This window comes from Phocoena sinus, chromosome 14 (genome assembly GCF_008692025.1).
Source record: "Phocoena sinus isolate mPhoSin1 chromosome 14, mPhoSin1.pri, whole genome shotgun sequence".
In the NCBI taxonomy this organism is placed as follows: Eukaryota; Metazoa; Chordata; class Mammalia; order Artiodactyla; family Phocoenidae; genus Phocoena; species Phocoena sinus.
The window spans coordinates 81,046,113-81,065,545 of record NC_045776.1 but is presented as its reverse complement, the minus strand read 5'-3'; the positions used below and the strand labels follow the sequence as shown (position 1 = coordinate 81,065,545).

The following is a 19,433-nucleotide window of genomic DNA, read 5'->3' as shown; positions in this document are numbered from 1 at the left end:
TCAGAGGACTAGTCAGTGGCTATTTTTCTGTCAGTAGCTTCTTAAACCCTGACGTTCCTGAGTCCTAGAAGGCTCTTTTACTGAACCCACAACTCTCACACTTGCTTAACATTCCACAATTTTCTCTTGAAAGCACACAGATTATTATGAAATCCAGCATATTTAAAGTACTGATTGATCTCAGAACTTACATATCTGATCACTGACATTTAAAAAAGATTTCCCCCTCTATTAAATAATTATATTAATGATATATAAACATTATATATTAATGATATAAAATATATAAAAAACAACTATATTGCTCATAAAGTTGCAAAGTTACAATATGACCCAACGATTCCATTTCTAGGTATATACCCAAGAGAATACATATGTTCACAAAAAAGCCTATACATAAATGTGTCACAGCAGCACTATTCACAACAGCCAAAAAAGTGGAAACAACCCAATGTCCATTAATAGATCAATTTTTTTAACGTGGTATATCCACACAATGGAATATTATTCAGCCATAAAAAGGAATGAAGTACTGATACATGGTACAATGTGGGTAAATCTTGAAAATGTTATGCTAAGTGAAAAAAGCCAGACACAAAAGACAGCATATTATATGATTCCATTTATATGAAATGTCCAGAATAGGCAATCTGTAGAGTCAGAATCTACTTTCTGTTGCCAGGGATTGAGGGAGGGGAGTTGGGAAGTGACTGCTAATAGGTAGGAGTTTTCTTTTGGGGTGATGAATACATTCTGGAACTAGTTAGTGGTGGTGGCTGCACAACCTTGTGAATGTTGTGTTACTGAATTTTTCACTTGAAAAGGTAAATGTTATGGCAGGTGAAAAAAATTCAGTCAGGGTTATGTCTGCTGTCAACAGGTGGATCAGACTGAATTTTGACTTTCAGAAAATTATGACTATATAATGAGACTAGTTTCCTGACACAGCTTGAAATCTAGATGAGGAAAATTCGAAAGAGGGCTTCCTGAAAGGTTGAAATTAGCACACACACACACTCTCCCAAGGTGACTAGTACTTTGTTAAAAGGACAACTCACTTCCAGATATAGAGGTTCTACCAAATACATTAAAATTACCATGACTGTTGGAAAACATCAAATTCTGCCTAATCAATTCACTTCCTAAATAAAATTTTTATCTTTATATTGTTTGTATAATCCTCATACCTTAAGACAACTACTTTTTTCTTTTCTTTTGGCCATGCCTCGTGGCTTGCAGGATCTTAGTTCCCCGACCAGGGATTGAACCTGTACCCCTAGCAGTGGAAGCACGGAGTCTTAAACACTAGACCGCCAGGGAATTCCCAAGACAACTACTTTTAAGACTGTATTACTCACAAATACACTTCAAATTCCCGGCCACAATCAAAATTATATCTAAAGGCTAGAATTTTTCATTTCTTTTTAAGGTTTCAAGTTAATCAAGCTTAAATAAACATTGTGCAGTTTTAAAAGAATTACTTTACAAGTCAGTATTCAGAAGTCAGAACTTACATGGCATACACCATGCTGTCTTTTTTCCAATAAACTGTTGTTTAGTATGCAGAGGAGTTTTTTTGCACTGTAGTGAGTCATAGAGTGAATAAAGAAGTTGTACACACACACACATCCCCATACCCTTGAGCAAGAAAAGCATTAACAGTACCAGAACAGTACCAGAACGCTTTAACAGTACCAGAAGACAGATGGGTTTTGAATTCACCTATCTTGTCAAGAAAACTTAACCAGTGGTGTAACGGAAAGAGGACTGGAATGGGGAATCTTGGTGCTAGTCCTAATTCTGCCCTTAACTAGTGGAGTAACCTTAGCAGAGTGATTTGACCCTCTGTTGTGTCTTCAGTAAAATGAAAGAATTGGATCGCAAGGTTCCTAAGTCTTACAACTCTCAACAGTCTTTGATTCTATTGTTAATTGGCTTAGGGCTGTGGGAGGCCCAGCAGTTACACGCTAGGCAGTTCTCATATTTTTACGTACTTAGGCAACCATGCCATATAGAGTAATAAGAGAACACAGTATTAGTCACAGGGAAGAAGGAAAAAGAAAAGTGCGCATAGCTCCTGCTGGTACTGGTTTACTCCTGTTGGACCTAATAAAGAGAAAGCACCTTTGCCAATTTTCCAGGGGATAGGAGTAATTCTTATGTCTCACCACACCCACCATAGTTGGTTTTTCCTAAAAGAAATCCAGTGGGACTCTACAAAAATGTTGTGAAGCACCAAGTACTTTTAGTCACTGCATGACTAATACAACAGATCAATTCTAAATTAAAGAAATAAATCAGCTTTCTCTTTCTAATACAAAAGAAATAAACAGCTTTCATTCCAAAGAGTCCTAGATGACCACAGTGAGTTGCACAGATAACTTAGCAATAAACACAGTGTCAACCCAAAGAAAATGAATTATCTACAGAACTAGAAGGTTCAAAGCACTGAGGTTCAACATAACATTATTATTCGACATAGCCTTTTTTTTTTTGGCCCCTCCGCACAGCTTGTGGGATCGCAGTTCCCCGACCAGTGATGGAACACAGGTCACGGCACTGACAGCACCAAATCCTAACCACTAGGCCACCAGGGAACTCCCTCCACATAGCCCTTTAATGAAATTCATTTTACAACTCCAACTTCCAGAGTAAAAAGCAGGATTAAAAACTCACTGAGGGCTTCCCTGGTGGCACAGTGGTTGAGAGTCCGCCTGCCGATGCAGGCGACACGGGTTCGTGTCCTGGTCCGGGAAGATCCCACATGCCGCGGAGCGACTGGACCCATGAGCCATGGCCGCTGAGCCTGCGCGTCCGGAGCCTGTGCTCCGGAACGGGAGAGGCCACAACAGTGAGAGGCCCGCATACCGCAAAAAAAAAAAAAAAAAAAAAAAAAAAAAAACTCACTGAGACTCATCACCTCTTTCACAGCAAGAGATAATCAGACCTGCCTGGGATGGGATGGTGTCAATAAAACAGAAGTCACCATCATACGGACTGGATTGTGGAAACCAAAGATCAAATGAGGCCAACTCAGAAGTTGTATCAGGTGGCTCCCAAGAAGGCTTTCTGGAAGAACTCCTCCAAAACAGTCCTAGCTAGAGAACCTGTGTTCCCTGATTTGCATGCAACTCTCTCTCTTAAAACGGCTCTTTGTCAAATATGGCCACAGACCACATAAGCAATCATCTGTCTGGTTATGCCTAGCAACATTCCTTTCAAGAGGGGTACAGAGCTGTAGTTCTTAATCTAGTACCCCTTCATGGACCTCTAGGTGGCACATGGATGGACTTCACGGGGTCAGTGAAGTCCCCAAGGACCTATGCAAACTTTTGTCTCTCTGCACATTTTGGGGGCAAAAGAGCCCTTGGGCAGTAAACCAAGAGGCTGTGAACCAAGGAAAGTTAAGAACCACTGGTGGTTTAGAGACAGATGTAAAACAGAACAAATCTCCTGACGGTGCCCATGTAAATAAGACAGGAAGTAATGCCCATTATTTGAGATGCAAAATAACAAAGGGTGCTGTCTTTTCAAAACAAAAAGAAAATATGATATGATGGTCGGAAGTTCTTGAGGGTCAGGTATTCCACTCCCTTCATCCTCTAGTCTAGATGAGGAAAATGAGCTGAGAGGCTCTTATCCAAAACCACAGATCACAGAGTGGCAAAGCTGAGCACCAAACCAGGCCAGGTTTCTGCCAGGATGGTATGTTTATACTTTTTTCAGAATGGTTTTGACCAAAATTTTCCTTATGAATACCCCACTCCATTAAGCAGGTAGCCTTCAAAAAATTTTAAATCAAGCTTCAACCTAGAAATTTGACACATTAAAATATCCCCCAAATCATAAATCAAATCACAAATCTTTCAAATAAGCCAGCACATAGCAGATTTATAAGGCAGAACCTTAGTGGCTCAATATCCCCTATCCTGCTGCACTATAAGTGCGACTTGAAAAAGCAGCACAGGTCACAAGCCTCTAATTGTGAAGTGCCTCAACTGTAATGAAAAACGACAGCCACTGACAGACCTTTTAAAAAGATACCGAGTCAGGGTCAAGCTGACTTTAGAGTGCTTCAATTTGCAAGTTCCCACAGGGAACTTTACTCAATACTCTGTAATGACCTATATGGGAAAAGAATCTAAAAAAGAATGGGTATATGTGTAACTGATTCACTTTGCTGTAGAGCAGACACTAACGCAACACTGTCAATCAACTATACTCCAATAAAAATTAAAAAAAAAAATTTGCAAGTTCCTTTCTGAGGAGTCTTAAGTGTTGCCTAAACAGTAACTGATTTTTTTCAACCCAGGTAATGGAGACTTTCATGAATTAAACTGATAACCACTTTTCTAGTTCTATGTTCACAAACAGTACATGAGTAGAAGCAAAGATAATAGGCAGTTATTCTAAGACCAAATTAAAAAATAATTATGGTCATAAAGTTACAGGTCCATTTGTTCCAATGCCTAACTTTGCCTCAGAATATGAAATTTAAAGTAATCAAAATAATCTCACCTGAGAAGTGAAACCAAAGCGACATTTGAACCTAAGTTCAATGACAACATGTCCTTCAATTACAAAGGAAGTGCTTTATTTATTAAAAGAGATTTAACGGCATAGGATTCTATGGCATACGCACTGCCTCCAAAGACATACAATATGGTAAAGTTTCTGATCGCTTGTGAATTATATTTAGCCATTTCTGCCAGCTCTAACTCTAGACTCCCAAACCCTAAGGTGTAACTGGAATGGGCCATTGGAAGCACCTGTGGCCTTTAAAGGCTTTAACCAATTCTCAAGGCTTTCTTGGCCGCTGTCTAGAAGAGGGTTTGACCATTCTATTTTGGGTCAAGGAGACTCTCTTACACCCCAAGTGACCTCAAGTGGGCAAGATCAGTTTGGAAGAATGCACTGCGAGTGATTTTTCACCAGGCCAGCGGCCTCCGCTGCGAGACTTCCAAAAGGATGTAGATCTGGTCTCGATCGAGACGACGAAAGAATGCGGCTGGGCTGTGTGGGGCTCACGACAGCCAGTCGGCTCGGGATCCCGCTGCCCGCGGCCGGACTGTGGCGTCAGGAGCGTGAAGAAGCAGGGATCCCCGGGGCACGCAGAGGGAGGAGAGAGGAGAGAGGGCGGGAGCCAGAGAGAGGTTCGGAGACTGCAGGTGTCGCCGGGGGAGGGGACGAGATCGTCCGGGGCTGGCACTACCAAGTGACTAACAGTGCGGTTCCGGACTCGGGCAAACTGGTCACATTCTCAGGCTGTGTGACCTTGAGCGTGTGGCTCGCCCGCTTTGCGCCTCAATTTCCTCATCTCTAAAATGGGGGTTGTTCAAGCGGAAAACGCACCTTGGATCGCTTGGCAAGGCGCCTGGCACATAGTAAGCGCTCCGTACAAATGAGCTACTACTGGCTCTCGGGCTCCTCTTACCGCCCGGAGGAGCGAGGAAAGCCCCGAGCAGGGGAGTCCCCAGGAGGCGGATCCCGGGCTGGGAAGGGGGGACCTGGCCGGGCACTCACCGAGCACGTCTGCCGAGCGGTGCCGGGCTACGAAGCACGCATCGTCTCCGTAGCACGCGCCCTTCTTAAGGAGGCCCTTACGGAAGTCCTTGCCGAAGCCGCAGCCGGCCGTCACGAGCCCGTAGTCGCCGCCGCCGCTGCCGCCGGCCCTGGGGTCGGTCTGCGAAAGGCCGCCGAGCACGGCGCGGGCCACCAGTCGCCCGTACGAGAGGACCGAGAACATCGCCGCCGCCGCCCCCCCGAGGAGGCGGGGGGCCCGGGGAGCAGAAGGACGCGGAGGCCCGGAGCCGGCTCTCTCCTCAGCCGCAGCCGCGCCGCCGCCGGGACGCTCCTCAAGGCGGCGCGCAGTCGCCGCCGCCCCTTCCCGACGCGCGGGGCCTCGCACACGCTCCGCCGCGCGCACTGGAGCCAGAGCGAGGTCAGAACCGGCGGCTCCTCCGCCTCAGCCCGACTGGGGTCCCGGCTGCAGCCACCGCTGCCGCCGCCATCTTCCACTCCGCTAGCGTGTTCCGGGCCTCGCCGGCAGCACCGCCCCCTTTGTGGCCACGCCTCTAGCCCCGCCCACGGCCCGCTGCTTAGGCCCAAGCCCCGCCTCCTCGGCTCTGTGCCCTACGCAGCCACAGAGGTCGAGCGTGCGCAGAGGATGTGGACACCATGTCTCTTGGGAGTTGTAGTCCAAGAGTTGTAGTCGCTTTTCTACTTCACTGCCTAGCTTCAAGGACCTAGGAGGATTCCCCAGATGCGGGACCTAAGTTAAAATACCGAGAATTACAGGTGGGCTGTTTTCTCCCCTGCTTTAACCATATCTGTTAAAAGCTATTGTTTTAAATAACGCCACTATTCCTTTAAAGAAAAACCTGGAAGAAAGTATCGGGTCACTTATCATTATTCTGTCGTATATATATTAAGAAACTGAAGTACACTAATCTAGTGACACCTCCAGAACTTATATATTGGAAGGGTTTAGGGGAGGCAATCTGTTTGGAAAGAAGAGCCGTTTTGCATAATGTTTAGGAAAATTTGAGAAAATACTATATGTTCCTATTAGACGGTTGGGTGAGGATGGAGGGTTAGTGATGGAGATTCAGGCACGGCCACTGCAGCCATGTCATACAGAAGTGTTTCAGACTTTCAGACGGTTCTGCCAAGTGGGGAATAAAAAATTCTAGGCCCCAAATTTCTTTGCCTCAAATCTTAATTTTCCTGAAGGTCCACCTAGCTAAACAGGTCTTCTCCCCACCTCTGACTTGGGTGCTCAGAGAGGTCATGCAGTGCCAAAGACTTGCAAAGATGAGGGCCCTGCCTCTCTCCTCCCACAGCTGCCATCTCTTCTCATCAGAAGGACAACTCTTAGCAAGAAAGGCAAAAAAAAAAAAAAAGAGAGGCAGCTCCCCTACTTTTTTTTTTTTAAGCTCTCAGCCCACCCTTAACAAAGATATCACAGTAGCCTTCTCCAGATTTTGACTAAGCAACCTTCTTTTGAAAATATTTAAGTTGAAAAACAACTAAATTTAATGGGAGTTTGTAATGTAATGTGAAGATTAGCTCACCAAATGTGTTTAATATGTTTGTATGTGTGTATGAATGTACATTCAAATTACATACCATGCTGGTGGGACTGTACATAATCTAGCCCCTGCATACCTCTCCACCGCATTTGGTCCTGTGCCGCCTTCATTAACTGGGCTCTAGTCATGCTTACAGCTGCCTCAGGGCCTTTGCTTTTGCTCTTCCTTCCACCCACTAGAATGTAATTCCATTACATGAGGGTCCTGTCCTCTTTCTTACTGTATCCCCAGAACATATGGGCACACAGTAAATACTTTAGTAAATAAATGAAAGAATGGGGCTTCCCTGGTGGCGCAGTGGTTGAGAGTCCGCCTGCCGATACAAGGGACGCGGGTTCGTGCCCCGCTCCGGGAAGATCCCACATGCCGCGGAGCGGCTGGGCCCGTGAGCCATGGCCGCTGAGCTTGCGCATCCGGAGCCTGTGCTCCGCAACGGGAGAGGCCACAGCAGTGAGAGGCCCGCGTACCGCAAAAATAAATAAATAAATAAATAAATAAATAAATGAAAGAATGAATGAATATTTCACTATATCCTAAGCACCCAAAAGGCAAGGATCATTTGCCATTGTATTATTACAACTAACGGGCAATGTGTAAATGTTGAATAAAAGAAGGGATAATTGAATAGGAAGCATAAATAATATAAAAATAGTATTTGTTGAATAAAGGAATGACTGAATGAATGGATTCAGGAATAAAAGAAAACTGAGATTTGAGGCAAGTGATCTAATTTGGAATACTTTTTGGTTTTATTGAAACATAAATGTATATCACCGAGAAGCACTGGTCCTTTTCTAGTTCACTTTTGACAGAACTGTAGTTCCTCTGGGAAGTCCCATCTCATTCTATAAATGAATCTCTTTTATACCTTTTTAAATTCATCTAAAGACCTGTAAACCATCCACTCAAAGCACATTCCGTTATCCCAGTTACTGTCATCATTAAACACTTTTGTGATTCACAGTGTGCTAAGTACTCTATATGTTTCTGTCCTTAAGGGTTTTCATCAAAATTGGACTGAACACACCACTTCACATAATGAGTGGCATTTTGTCAAAGGTGTAGACAAAAAAAAGTTCATTTACTGGTTAAAAGATATAGCGATCCTAGGAATGCAGTTACACCTTGCTATTTTTTATGGCCCACAAGAACTGGAGAGCGCCCAGAATGAGGGGGTGGAGCTTTGTGGATCCTCTGCTTGGCATTTATGTCTGTGCCAGCTGTGCTAAAGGTTGTTCTTTTAAGCACACACCACTACCAAATCCCAGCCAGGATGTCAGGTAATTCTACCCCAAGGACAAACTTTTTAAAATCGCACGTCAACCCCTGTTCCTTGCCTCAATTAGACTGCTCCTACCTTTCATTTTCAGGGCATATATTACCTGATTTCCATGTCACTCACAAGAACCGGTTGGATGAGATGAGCAGCAACATAAGATGTGACTCTGACGCTGGTAACCTCTGCTCTGTTGGGGTGACTGTTTTCACAGTTAAATGATACGAGTGCCTTGAGTTTCCTGCAAATGAGTTTTCTGCAAATGAGTTGCTCTTCGGAGCACAACGTGAACAGAATCCTTTCTCAAAGATCCTTTGCACCTTTTCGGAAAGGAGAGGAGACAGGGCCTCATGTTCCCTTGAATCATTTATTCCAGAGCCAGTTCTAAAAAGTTTCACTATATGGGGAAGCCAGGAGAGGGTACTTTGAAAAGAAAAAGAAAACCATCTTCCCCTGCCCTCCCCCAGGAGCACAATTCACTTGTGACATTTTGCTAGACTTAAAAAGCCCTAAGAGTTTTCTTCCTTAACAGAGTTACATTCCTAGCACTTCAAGGATTCCTGGGAGGTCACTTGTCACTCTCAGAAGCGAGCAAGTGGTGAAAATACTATCTGTGTTCCCAGAGCACCTCTATGGCATTAGGAAAGAGCTTTGCACTGGACTCACCCCCAGCACCTAAAAAAAGAAAAAAAAAAAGGCATGAATTCCCTAATGAGATTTTCTGCCACACTGGTACACTGATCTTGTCTGATTTCTTTCTGGCTAACCTATTCAAAATGAGAATTAATTAGTTTCTCATCCTTGGTACTATTGACATTTGGGGCCAGATAATTCTTTATTGTAGGGGGCTGTCCTACACATTGAAGGGGGTTTAGCAGCATCCCTGACTTGTACCTACTAGATGCCAATAGAACACCTCACCCCCTACTTGGGACAACCAAAAATGTTTCCAGAGTCTCCAGATATTGCCAAATGCCCCTGGGGGTGGGGGGCAGGCAAAATCACCCCCAATTTAGAACCACTGGGTTATACTGATGCCTTGCAAGTGAACAAATATTTGGGGAGCACTTGTTAAGCCTGAGGCTCTGGGCTAAGGATAAAAAACGTTGGTGCCTTCATGGCAGTCACAGTATTGACACACAGGGTTAAAATTAAGTAAATTTAGAGAGAAAATAAACACCACTGGTTGAAATAAAGGAGTGTGAGGAGGAGAAAGAGGACCCATTGGGGTGGGAGAATACTCAGGGCACCTCACAGAGGGTGACATTTGTGAGAGGCCTACATGGACAGAGGTCTGAGGAGGGGGTATAACCAATCCAAGTGAAAGAAATGGAAACTCAGCAAATGCAGAATGATTGGAGAACAACAAGTAGTCTAGTGCAGCTCAGCCTTAGGGTTTGAATGAGGAATAATGAGAAATGGAGCTAGGAAAATAGTTTAGGAACTATTTAGCCATAAAAAGGAATGAAGTGCTGATACATGCCTCAACATAGAGGAACCTTGAAAACATTATACTTTTTTATTTTTAATATTTATTTACTTATTTATTTGGCTGCGTCGGGTCTTAGTTGTGGCACACAGGATCTTTTAGTTGCAGCATGTGAACTCTCAGTTGTGGCATGCAGGATCTAGACCACACATTGTATGATGCTATTTATATGAAATGTCCAGAATAGGCAAACCCATAGAGACAGAAAGCAGATTAATAATTGCCAGAGGCTGGGAGGAGGGAGAATGGGAAATGATTGCTAATGGGTTTGGGGTTCCTCTTTGGGGTAATGAAAATGTTCTGGAATTAGTAGTAACGGTTGCATAATCTTATATATATACTAAAAAACAATGAACTGTACACTTTAAAAGAGTGAATGTTATGATATGTGAATACCTCAATTAAAAAAAATAGGACCTACTGCAGAGGGCCTTATATGTTAAGCTGAAGGTACTTAATGCTGGAGACACCAAGGAGTCACCAAATGCTTTTAATATGCTAGTAATAATAATAAAATAATAAATAATATTATAATAAAATAATAAAACAAGAATAGTAATGAAAGTGAGAGCAATAGATACCATGGATTGAGCAATTCCTATGTGCATTACCTGTATGGTCTGCACTGACCACCTATTTACACATGAAAACACCCAACCGTCCCATCTGCATTTCACACAGGACTTTTGTTTACTGTTTGTTTCCTTCCTGATTAAAATGTACGTTCCATAGGAGCAGGGGATTTTGTGTATTTTATTCACTACTTTATCTCAAGGGTCCAGAACACTGACTAGCATACAATAAGTACTGAATAAATACGTAAGAAGTGAATGTTGTTGATTAAGAGAACCTTAGAGGTCACATAGAACAAGCAACTTGTTTTACAGCTGAGGAAAGGGGGGCAAATAACATGTTCCTCCCATAGGAATTTAATGGGTGGAGCTGGGCCAACTGGAGAGGTATCCAGGAGACTCTTGGTGCCTGCCCTGCAAAGCCCCTTTGAAGGCACTAGCCACAAGCTGTTCTCTCCATTGAACTTACCTTTCTTTGCATTGTGTGTGATGGTCATGTTTCTCCCACCTAGTATCCATTCCCCCCATTCTCTGAAAATAGTATTTTGATTTCTTGGAGGAATAATCCATGTTGGTGCATGTGGTTTGTGTGGAACTAGATGGCAGAGAGACACATGACCCAGGTCTGACCAATCAGTGCACTGCATTCTCTTGGTCACGATTGGTCCAGTAGGAGGGCACATGACTCAAGCTAGGTGAGTGAAACTCCATTATGGGATTTTGCTGAAAGCATTAAGGAGAAATTCTCACAGGGTTTCTAAGCTGGTAGAGTGAAAGCTTGGAGCTGCTGATAGCCATTTTTGCCACTGCTTGGGAAGAGCTAGCCTGAGAATGAAGAGAATTCAGAGAGAAGCAGAGTCTAGAGATGGTAGGAAACAGGCTTCGTGATAACGATTAAACCCCTGAATCCAACTTTGCCTGAAGAAAGATCAATCCCTCTACTCATATTAATTCTCTGATTTGCTTAAGCCACTTTGAGTTTGGCTTGCAAGGAAGTGAATCCTGACAAACACATCATATGATCCTCATAGCATGACTATAATTACTGAATCAAGAAAAAGTCACCAGGGGCTTCCCTGGTGGCACAGTGGTTAAGAACCCACCTGCCAGTGCAGGGGACACGGGTTCGAGCCCTGGTCCAGGAAGATCCCAGGTACCGTGGAGCAACTAAGCCTGTGTGCCACAACTACTGAGCCTGCGCTCTAGAGCCCATGAGCCACAGCTACTGAGCCCACGTGCTACAACTACTGAAGTCCACGTACTTAGAGCCCATGCTCTGCAACAAGAGAAGCCACCACAATGAGAAGACTGTGCACCACAACGAAGAGCAGCCCCCGCTTGCCGCAACTAGAGAAAGCCCGTGCACAGCAACAAAGACCCAATGCAACCAAAAATAAATAACAAATAAATTAATTTAAAAAAAAAGAATAAGTCACCAAACCAAAGGCAGCTTTTAGAAGGAAACTTATCCTCCGCCAGTTTACATAGAGGAGAGGGAACTGCCACTTCTCAGTAGAAAAACTGCTGAAGCAAAACTTCTGCTCTCTTTCTTTACTACCTCCATGAGATGAGGATAGGGTCTGATTGGTGGATTCAGAAAAAGATGCTGACGTTACTGAACTGAACTCGGGTCCACTTGCCTGATGCTCAGCAAAGCCAATCTACTGAAGCCAGGTTGTGGTAAAGAAAAGTACAGCATTTATTTGCAGGGCACCAAGCAAGGAGAACAGGCAGCTAGTGCTCAAAAGACCAAAACTCCCCAATGGCTTTCAGGCAAGTGTTTTCTGTTTTTTGTTTTTTGTCTCTATTTGTGGCTTATTTTTTTCATCTCTTAACATTGTGTCCTTTGATGAACCAAAGAATTTTTTTTTTTTTTTGGCTGCGTCGGGTCTCTGTCGCTGCATGCAGGCTTTCCCTATTTGTGGAGAGCGGGGGCTACTCTTCATTGCGGTGCACAGGCTTCTCATTGCAGTGGCTTCTCTTGTTGAGGAGCATGGGCTGTAGGCACGCGGGCTTAAGTAATAGCACGCAGGCTCAGTAGTTGTGGCTTGCAGGCTCTAGAGTGCAGGCTCAGTAGTTGTGGCGCACAGGCTTAGTTGCTCTGCAGCATGTGGGATCTTCCTGGACCAGGGCTGGTACCCATGTCCCCTGCATTGGCAGGTGGATTCTTAACCACTGCACCACCAGGGAAGCCCCCAGGCAAGGGTTTTTAAAGGCAACATTGGGAGTGAGGGTTGCAGGGTGCATGATCAGCTTGTGAACATTTTTCTGATTGGTTGGTTGTGAGGTAACAGGGTGATGTTTCGGGAATATTCATCAGCCTTCTGGTTCCAACCAGTCTGGGGTCTTCGTGTTTGTGGTCAGCATGTTGTCACCATCCTCCACCTGGGGGGGGAGGGTCTTAATTTCTGCAGAACAGTTCAAAGGTATGTGTCAGATTGTTGTCTATATCCCTTTGGGAGGAACTGGGAATCTTGTGACTCTACTGTTCTAGTCATTAACTGCTTTAGTCTGCTTTTTGAAACTTGGGGAAGGCCAAATAGGAAGTGGGGTACACGGAGGGGCTTGTACTTGGGAAGGCCCTGCAGGGTCCTGCTCAGTTTCAGTCCCACCTTTTCTTTGATACTGCTCAATCCTGGGGTGGGACAAGAAAGGGTATAAAGTGTAGGATAGAGAGGTTAATCATAAAGGTGGCAGGGGAACTCAGTTTTAGGGGGACTGGGTTTCAATGAGCATGTTGCCCAGTCCTTTCTCTTTATTCTTTCTTGCTGTGGTCTGTCCTTTGGATACTCGTTTCCTCCTCTGCCATGAGGAGCCTGTCCCTCTGGAGGAGGCCTGCAGTCTGTGACCAGGTAACTCAGTGTAATCCAGATGTAGATTGTGTGCACAACAAAGCCATGTTCTCCAATCAGGCTCATCAATAAAGCTGATACTTGGAGCCCCAGCTGCCTGATTCATGCATCTACATCTCAGTGGGTTTAGAATTTGGAAGGGTCAAGAAGGGGTAATTAATTATCACTCCATGAACCCCAAACATGTTAATTTTCTCTTCAGAAAACCTCAGAGATGGGCACGAAGGCTGACATTTGGGGGCTAAAATAACACATGGGATCAGGTTTCTGGTGTAGTCAGGGCTCTAGGCTGAAAGGTAATTGTGGGTTAAGTGGATTCTTGACCTGAGCAGTTTGTGACAGCTACAGTTGTTCGGTAAGATTTTAACTGGCAAGGGCCTGAGTACGAGGGCCTCTGGGGCAGGCCTTGACCTAACCCATGAGAGTACAGCTTTGACCTCAGCAGGCAGCTGGGACAGGGATTACGTTATTGGGAAAAAAGCCTTTCTGTCCCAGGGAAGGCTTACCTTAAAGAGGGCAAAGCTTTAGCTTACAAACATTTAGGCTCTGATGGGTAGAAGATTTTTGCTTCTTGTATTAGGTATTTCAGCAAAGCTTCAGGATGGATTTTAAACAGCAAAGACAACTAAATTCTGGAGTCAACAGAGATCTTGTCTGTGAGAGTGTAGCCTTTTTACAGCATGAGCACAGGGAATAGTAGGTGGATGCGGCAAATCTGTTCTTCTGTAGGTCGTTCTGAGCTTCATTCAGGGTCATGAGCAGAACCTGTGAAGGGGCTGATCTCTTGACTCCATTTGGCTTGTCACATGCTGGTAAGGTTCACCCCACTACTGGGATTGAGGTTTGCTCTGATTTGTTAATTGCATAAGCCTTGATTATGACTTTGGATCTGGGGAGCCAAGACCCTGAGTTTACCTGCAGAATGGGGGCATATTTTGTTAGTGAAAACAAATGAATAGAACAGGACCCTTATATAGGAGATATGCTTCTTCTGGGGTTGAGGTAGAGAAAGCTAATGAAAATCCAAAAGCTAAGAAGGCAGTTAATGAAGCTTATGCCTAAAAGACTTTGTCTCTGGGAAACAGGTTTATTCAGGCAATCAAGGAAGAACTAGGTTGTTTTAAAAAATATGATTCTGGGGCTTCCCTGGTGGCGCAGTGGTTGAGGGTCTGCCTGCCGATGCAGGGGATGTGGGTTTGTGCCCCGGTCCGGGAAGATCCCACATGCTGCGGAGCTGCTGGGCCCGTGAGCTATGGCCGCTGAGCCTGTGCGTCCGGAGCCTGTGCTCCGCAACGGACTAGGCCACAACAGTGAGAGGCCCGCGTACCGCAAAAAAAAAAAAAAAAAAGATTCTGTCATGCATATTTGAAAGTTGCTGAGAGTGGATCTAAAAAGTCTTCATCACAAGAAAAAACATTTTTTTTTGTAACCATGTATGGTGATGGATGTTAACTAGAATTACTGTAGTGATCATTTTGCAATATATACAAATATCAAATTATTTTTAAACTAGTATAATGTTATATGTCAAATATACCTCAAATATAACAGTTTTTAAAAACAGCTTCTGTCATGCTACCAGAACAGAACCAGTGGAAGAGTGAAAGGCAAATAAAAGAAGACTGACTGAGTAAACTGGAGGAAGGCAGGGATTTTTTTTTTTTTTACAATATTTTTAATCATGCTAAAGAGAAACAGACACATAGATCTGGAAGTGAGACTGGTAGAGGTAACAGCAGATTTCTGTCTTCTCCCATCTGTTGCCCCCTGTGGGGCATGAATCCTTGGTTCCGTGAGGAGAATGGGGGGATGTTTGCACTCCTTAAACTGCTCTTTCTTGCTTGGAATTTTCTTTCAATGTGGGTATAATTGACTTCACCCAGGTTTTCTGTGCCCTGTGGGATGCTTTTCCTCTGTGGTCTCAAAAGTCTTTGCTTCCAGCTTGCTCCCGTCTTCACAATGATTACTCTCAGCAGGGCAGAGATTTTTTAAAGCTAAAACTGTGATCTTAGTAGACAGACCAGACAGATATGAAAAGGAAATGAGTTTGGTTTTTTTTAATTATACTTAAAAAAATTTTTTTTCTTTCCCTTTGGCCACGCCCCGAGGCTTGTGGGATCTTAGTTCCCCGACCATGTATCGAACCCGGCCCCAGAAGTGGAAGCGTGGAGTCCTAACCATTGGACTGCCAGGGAATTCCCAGGAAATGAGTTTTTGAAGGCTCAGCTAGGTAGATATTAAGAGGGTGAATAGACTCATACCTACGTGGAAACGAGAGGAAATAGAGGTAAAATTACAGATTTGTGGCTCAGCTAGGTAGATATTAAGAGGGTGAATAGACTCATACCTATGTGGAAATGAGAGGAAATAGAGGTAAAATTACAGATTTGTGGGAAGATATTATTTTAAAAGTGGTGGGAGGACATTGGTAATCGCTCTGGGGGGAAAAGAAATTAAATTGGATCCCTAACTCACAACATATACAAGAGTAAATTCCAGAGGTCAAAAGCAAAAGCAGGGGGCTTCCCTGGTGGCGCAGTGGTTAAGAACCTGCCTGCCAATGCAGGGGACATGGGCTCAAGCCCTGGTCCGGGAAGATCCCACATGCCACGGGGCAACTAAGCCTGTGTGCCACAACTGCTGAACCTGCGCTCTAGAGCCCGTGAGCCACAACTACTGAAGCCCGCGTGCCTAGAGCCCGTGCTCCGCAACAAGAGAATCCACTGCAATGAGAGACCCACGCACCACCACAACGAAGAGTAGCCCGCGCTCGCTGCAAGTAGAGAAAGCCCGCATGCAGCAACGAAGACCCAACACAGCCAAAAAAAAAGAGAAAGGACTTGAATAGACATTTCTCCAAAGAAGGTAAACAAATGGCCAATAAGCATAGGAAAAGATGCTTAACATCACTAATTGCCAGGGAAATGCAAATCAAAATCACAAAGAGATACCCCCTCACACACATTAAGATGGTTACTATTTAAAAAACACAAAACCCAGATAATAAAGAAATGTTATCAAGGTTGTAGGAAAAATGGAGCTCTTGTGCACTGTTGGTGGAGCTCTTGTGTGTAAAATGGTGCAGACTCTGTTCCTCAAAATTGAAACAGAATTACCATATGATAGAGCAATTCCACTTTTGGGTATATACCTGAAAGAATTGAAAGCTGGGACTCAAGCAGATTTTTTTTTTTTTTTTTTTGGCTGCATTGGGTCTTCGTTGCTGCACCCTGGCTTTCTCTAGTTGCGGTGAGCGGGGGCTACTCTTCGTTGCGGTGGGCGGGCTTCTCATTGCGGTGGCTTCTCTTGTTGCGGAGCACAGGCTCTAGGTGCACGGGCTTCAATAGTTGTGGCTCGTGGGCTCTAGAGCGCAGGCTCAGTAGTTGTGGCGCATGGGTTTAGCTGCTCCGCAGCATGTGGGATCTTCCCGGGCCAGGGCTCGAACCTGTGTCCCCTGTGTTGGCAGGCAGATTCTTTTTTTTTTTTTTTTTTGGCAGGCAGATTCTTAACCACTGCACCACCAGGGAAGTCTCTCAAGCAGATATTTGTATACCCATGTTCCTAACAGCATAATTCACAATAGTCAAAAGGTGGAAGCAACCCAAGTGTCCATTGACGGGTGACCTGATAAACAAAATGTGATATATACATATGATGGAATATTATTCTTTCTTAAGAAGGAAGGAAATCCTGATACATGTTACCACATGGATGAATTTTGAGGGCATTATGGTAAGTGAAATGAGCCAGACACAAAAAAGACAAACACTATATGTTTCTGCTTTTATGAGGTAGCTAGAGGAATCAAATTCATAGAGACAGAAAGTAGAATGGTGATTGCCAGGAGCTGGAGGGCAGAGAGAACAGGGAGTTATTGTTTAATGTGTACAGAGTTTCAGTTTTGCAAGATGAAAACAGTTCTGGAGATGGATGGTTGTGATGATTGCAGAACAATGTGAATGTACTTAATGCCACTGAACCATACATTTTAAAATGCTGTCTTATTTCTCCAAAGAAGATATACAGATTGCCAACAAACACATGAAAGAATGCTCAACGTCACTAATCATTAGAGAAATGCAAATCAAAACGACAATGAGGTATCACCTCACACCAGTCAGAATGGCCATCATCAAAAAATCTACAAACAATAAGTGCTGGAGAGGGTGTGGAGAATAGGGAACCCTCTTGCACTGTTGGTGGGAATGTAAATTGATACAGCCACTGTGGAGAACAGTATGGAAGTTCCTTAAAAAACTAAAAATAGAACTGCCATGTGACCCAGCAATCCCACTGCTGGGCATATACCCTGAGAAAACCATAATTCAAAAAGAGTCATGTACCCCAATGTTCATTGCAGCTCTATTTACAATAGCCAGGACATGGAAGCAACCTAAGTGTCTATCGACAGATGAATGGATAAAGAAGATGTGGCACATATATACAATGGAATATTACTCAGCCATAAAAAGAAACGAAATCGAGTTATTTGTGGTGAGGTGGATGGACCTAGAGTCTGTCATACAGAGCGAAGTAAGTCAGAAAGAGAAAAACAAATACCATATGCTAACACATAATATGGAATCTAAAAAAAAAAAAAAAAAGGTTTTGAAGAACCTAGGGGCTGGATAGGAATAAAGATACAGATGTAGAGAATGGACTTGAGGACATGGGGAGTGGGGGAAGGGTAAGCTGAGACAAAGTGAGAGAATGGCATGGACATATATACACTACCAAATGTAAAATCGATAGCTAGTGGGAAGCAGCCTCATAGCACAGGGAGATCAGCTCAGCCGTGCTTTGTGACCACCTAGAGGGGAGGGATAGGGAGGGTGGGATAGGGAGGGTGGGAGGAAGACGCAAGAGGGAGGAGATATGGGGATGTATGTATATGTATAGCTGATTCACTTGGTTATAAAGCAGAAACTAACACACCATTATAAAGCAATTATACTCCAATAAAGATGTTAAGAAAGAAATGCTGTCTTAAATTTCATGTCATGCATGTTTTACCATAGTTAACATTTTTTAAAGGGTTAGAGCTTCTGCATAACAAAAGTCACCATTAAAAAAATACTTAAAGAAAAATGATAAGCCACAGCCTGAGAGAAAGTATTTGTGATGCATAAAACCAAAAAAGGATTAGTATCCAAAGTACATCAAGACTCCTTCACATTAGTAAAGAAAAAGAAATAACTCAATAGAAAAGTAGAAAAATATAAAAAATGCCCAACAGTATGTTAAATTAATTAAACAAGGAGGCCATTAGATTGAGGTGGTTCTAAGGCCTTAGCAGCCTGCATAAGCCAGCCGAAAAGTAAATGCCTCAAGGTTAAGAAATCGAAACCTAAAGACAACCAATCACAAACAGCCAAATAGTCTTTCCCAAATAAGGCAACGGCTTAAGTACAGCCAATCAAATAATTTCCTTGCTTTGCTTCTGCATCTTCTCAATAAAAGTCTTGCCCCTAGCTCCTGTCAGTGAAGCACTCCCAACCACTTCTGGTTTGGCATTGCCCTATTCAAATTGAGTTTTGCTCAAGTAAACTCTTAAAATTTTTTTCTTTTTAAAAATTGAAGTATAGTTAATTTACAATATTGTGTTAGTTTTATTAAAATTTTTGATTTGCCTCAGTTTATCTTTTAACAAGAGGCATTTCAGAAGAGAAAACCCAATAGACATATGAAGAGAGACCCAATTTCATTAGTAATCAGGGAGATGACTGGAATGGGGAGGCTAAATTACAGTGGGCAGAGAAAGCCTCTCTGAATAGGTGTCATTTGAACTGAGATCTAAGTGAAAATTTGAGCAAAACAGCCATCCGTACAGAGTTCTGGAGGGGGACTTCCCTGGCTGTCCAGCGGTGAAGACTCTGAACTCACAATGCAGGGGGCCCGGGTTTGATCCCCGGTTGGGGAACTAGATCCCACATGCCACAACTAAGAGCCTGCATGCCACAACTAAAGAATCCCACATGCTGCAAGGAAGATCCTGCACGCGGCAACAAAGATGCCGTGTGCTGCAACTAAAACCTGGTGCAGCCAAATAAATAAATAAATAAATAAAGTTCTGGAGGAAGGGCATTCCAGGCAGAGGGAAGAGCAAATGCAAATGTCCTGGGCTGGAATAAGTTTGGCGATGTCTCAGTCAGC

At 43.8% G+C, this 19,433-nt stretch overlaps 1 protein-coding gene and 1 long non-coding RNA gene across 2 annotated transcripts in view; both read right to left on the bottom strand.

Moving 5' to 3' along the window:
• Positions 1-7,402, bottom strand: part of PPTC7 (protein phosphatase targeting COQ7) — a 40,127-nt gene extending 32,725 nt beyond the window's left edge. Inside the window, exon 1 of the mRNA XM_032602540.1 lies at positions 5,524-7,402. Within this exon, the coding sequence (XP_032458431.1) occupies positions 5,524-5,746 (223 nt within the window). The 5' untranslated portion in view covers positions 5,747-7,402. The remainder of the gene's footprint in view (positions 1-5,523) is intronic.
• A 7,530-nt stretch (positions 7,403-14,932) lies between these two features.
• LOC116738794 lies at positions 14,933-16,580 on the bottom strand. The gene is made up of 2 exons (XR_004345356.1): positions 16,432-16,580; positions 14,933-15,287 (listed from the first exon to the last, which is right to left on the bottom strand). It is a non-coding gene; the product is annotated as an uncharacterized LOC116738794 (long non-coding RNA).
• Between the last annotated feature and the right edge of the window lie 2,853 nt (positions 16,581-19,433).